We start from the raw sequence: 4,026 nt of genomic DNA on the forward strand, positions 1-4,026 counted from the left end.
ACGTCATCGGGAGGGGGGACGGGGCGGGGGATAATGAAGAATTTACGCCAGCTTCCATTTTCTACCCATCCACACCGAATATGCCATTGAAGACATGCTACTTTTTAACTGACTCTAATAGAGTACTATACGCCTGACTTGATATGCATGTATATAATATGTACACCACCGGGCAGGAGCTGGCACTCCACACATAGTAATATATATTTCATCTTATACATGGTACAGCACAAACCGAAATTATGAAAAAAAACATTAAATAACATAATTTGGCAGCAAACCTTTTGTGTAATAATGTTTTACTCAGCATTTGTGTGTGTGTATATGTATATATATATATATATATATATATATATATATATATCTCTGTGTATGTATGTATATATATATGTATGTATATATATATATATATAAACAAATAAGTATGTTGTTCCATGAATGGTGACAGGAGTATCCTATTTGAGCAGGTGGCTTTCACTAATTAGAGATGGCGCACTATATGGATTCGCCTGTGTCGGTTTGTAAGGGGGCGTGCCCCTAACTCCCTATACATAGAACGAGATCTTATGAATGAAATTCCAGAGGTGTGTGTGCGCCGGCGGCGAGCGGCCCTGCGTGTGAGTGCGTGCGCCGGTGTGTGTGTGTGTACCGGTGTGTGTGTGTACCGGTGTGTGTGTGTGCGCTCCTTATTATTCTGCTCACAGCCCCTTCTGATTCACAGACTCGGGAGCTGATCATGAATATAAGCGAATACTTTGACGTCAGAGCTGAGATTTCTCAGCAGACCCAATGGGGCAAGAATATTAAGTGCGAGCCAAAGCCAGCTCTCTGCCAGCGTTATTAGACATGTTAACCAAGGAATGAAGCTTAACAAGGACTGCAAGGAGGACCAGCACAAAGCATATAGAACTGGGGAGCCGGATACTAGGAAGGTAGGAATACACTGTGTTGTACTGTATAGATGTCAATGCATTCGTCAGAAACAGATACATATATGTATTTATGTATGCATATGCGCGTTATGTGTACCTGCTATCTATACACACACATATAAATACATTTAAAAGTGTGTGTGTGTGTATAATGTATGTGTTTGGGTTTATATATATATATATCCGTGTGTGGATATAAATAGAATCATGGCTATTTTAAGGTGCACGGTATAATATGGTGACATAAGTGACATACAGTAAATGTATATACATACAGATTGTAGCTATCTCTAGATACACAGATGATGATTTACACGTATACACATCTGTGTAGGATAACGGTAGAGCCCTCTATATAAAGCAGGTACACAATGTATGACGTATGCAGTCTTCTCCTCTCCGATCTGATTTTGTTAAGGAGGCTGCTCTGTCTCTTAGAAATACATTGACTATTCACATTCAGAGCTGCAGTGCAGGCCACTCTGGGACCGAAGGGTCATTGGCAGTAGAGGACCCCTTGTGGTTCCCATAATGCGTACCTGGGGATGATGGGAGTTGTAGTCGGCAGCTGCGCGGGGGGATCCTGAAAGTACCGTTTACAGATTTGTTGGCTGTAAAGATGTACACCGATCGGTGACCTCTACATGTGTTTCTGTGTAAAGATGACTACTTGGTCTGTATGATGTGGTCAGCCAGCTGTGCTCAGTGTAAACCGCTGGTGTTACAGGTCATTCTGGCAGCAGAGGGGATCCTTTGCTGTCAGGATGAAGATGGAGTGTCCAAAAAGCCAATGTAATGATCTGTCACCATACCTTGGAAATATCCTATATGATCCGAGTAAAGCTATAGACAAATAGATGGTATCCTTGGCAGGTGCCGGGTTAGCACGTGTATGTATCTAGGGATGTGATATTCCAGCAGGGAGGGTTACGCTGATGCTTATTGCAGGATCTATTGTAATGGAGCCATATATACTGTAATTTACAGCTTTCACGAGCTGCACAAGTATAGGCATCAGCAGTGTAATCATCTCTGTAGGAAGAGGCATGCACATTGTATACTTCTCTTCTCACCTTGGGTAATGATTAAGGAGGCTGCAGACGGGAGGGTACCCAGAATCTTCTGAATCCTACACATCCTGCTCCTGGCTGTAACTCTTTCACTGCTTAAGTGTTCTCTGATCCTGAAGTGGATACATTCTAGATAAGGCACAACTGATTAAGTGTGCTTCTTTAGGTGTTGTGGGAACACAGCAGCCATCATCACAAAGACATCCTTAGCTGACTGAGCATTATGGGATTTGCAATCCAAAAAGTGCTTGAAGGCCACTTGTTGTCCATGCCTGATGTAGAATATTATGTTTATGGTTGGAGTGGCAGTTGCCGCTATCAAGAGTTGAGCACCCATTTTGCTCCAAGTGGGCCAATTGTTCCATATCATTACGGTTTTTGTACTTGATAGTGGCCAGTTAGGGGAAGCTTAGGACATGTACCTGTCACTTATTTTAAACTCAGCACTATATTGTGGGCCACAGATCTGCTTCCTGTTTTTCACAATGTTCTCTCTTTTTTTTCCTTGGTGTGCAGAAATGCTTCATCAGCCTGCAGCTATAGGAATGGGTCACCTGATACAAGTCCACAATACCTCCTCTGACAAGATGTCCCACCATCACCAGGAACCATGGGACACCAACACCTCTACAGTCACTACATCTGACTACTTGGATCAGTCCGTCAGCCCTTGGGACATCATCCTCTGTGTGACAGGGACAGTCATGGCTTGCGAGAATGCCATTGTAATTGCTATACTTTTCTATACGCCCAGCCTACGTGCACCTATGTTCATACTCATTGGTAGTCTGGCCCTGGCAGACCTACTGGCTGGTATGGGGCTTATTGTGAATTTTGTAGTTATCTATATGTTTAACAATGAAGTGGCCACCTTGAGTTCTGCTGGACTACTGTTAGCCTCCTTCTCAGCCTCTGTCTGTAGCCTTCTGGCCATCACAGTGGACAGGTACCTATCACTTTACAACGCCCTTACCTACCACACAGAAAGAACTCTGACTTTCACATATTTGATGATAATTTTGGTCTGGGCACTATGTATCTGTATTGGCTTGTTACCCATCATGGGATGGAACTGTGTCAGGGAAGAGTCTTCTTGCAGCGTGCTGAGGCCAGTCACCAAAAACAATGCATCTGTGTTAGCAGTGGCCTTCCTCCTGCTCTTTGCCTTGATGATGCAACTATACTTGCAGATCTGCCGGATTGCTTTCCGCCATGCGCAGCAGATTGCTGTCCAACACCAGTTCATGGCCACTTCCCAAGCTTCCAGCACCAGGAAGGGGGTGTCCACCTTGTCTCTTATTTTGGGGACCTTTGCACTTTGCTGGATTCCCTTTGCTGTGTATTCGTTGGTTGCGGACTCTAGCTATCCTATGGTATATACGTACTCAATGGTGTTGCCGGCAGCCTTTAACTCGGTTATTAACCCCATAATTTATGCGTTCAGGAACCCAGATATCCAGAAGTCCTTATGGCTTGCATGCTGTGGTTGCATCCCACACAGATTCTTATCTGGCCAGAGAACTTCCAGTGATGTATAGGAATTCTAAAACATAATCCTTAAGGATTCATACTGGAAAATGACTTGCCAAGCTGGAGTGAAAAATGATGTCAAAGTACTGTTTTATTTTTTAATTGATAAACAGTTTATTGCTTTACATTGTGAAGAGAACATGTGAAGAAGCACTTACAGTTTGCTATGTTTTCTTGATAATTAACCAGCTGTTGGTCTGGGCATGCAATAAGCTTGCAGTCGGTAGGGTTGTTACATCAGTTGTTTAAAACTGAACACTTCTGAATGCTACATGCTGCAGATCCCGTTTTGACAAATGGTGCCTGGCAGTTTGTCGAATTACAGACACTAAATTAATCTGATTATCAGCACTATATGTATTCTACACTCCGAATACAGGCCTGCAGCAAGAAAAACACACCATAGCTGTCTAATTTTAACTGGCCAGTCTGGCAACCCTCATTGCTACGGGCAACATGAGCTTAGAGATCTTACTTGTGTAAACTTCTTTGCT

General features: G+C 43.2%; 1 protein-coding gene across 1 annotated transcript; it reads left to right on the forward strand.

The window, feature by feature from the left end:
• The first annotated feature begins 2,520 nt into the window (after positions 1 to 2,520).
• LOC149287496 (G protein-coupled receptor 12-like) lies at positions 2,521 to 3,540 on the forward strand. The gene has a single exon (XM_089492810.1). The coding sequence runs from the start codon at positions 2,521 to 2,523 to the stop codon at positions 3,538 to 3,540; it is 1,020 nt and encodes a 339-aa protein (XP_089348936.1).
• The last annotated feature ends 486 nt before the right edge of the window (positions 3,541 to 4,026 follow it).

Source organism: Sceloporus occidentalis, unplaced genomic scaffold, assembly GCF_023333645.1.
Source record: "Sceloporus occidentalis isolate IW3139 unplaced genomic scaffold, rSceOcc1.0.p SCAF_60, whole genome shotgun sequence".
In the NCBI taxonomy this organism is placed as follows: Eukaryota; Metazoa; Chordata; class Lepidosauria; order Squamata; family Phrynosomatidae; genus Sceloporus; species Sceloporus occidentalis.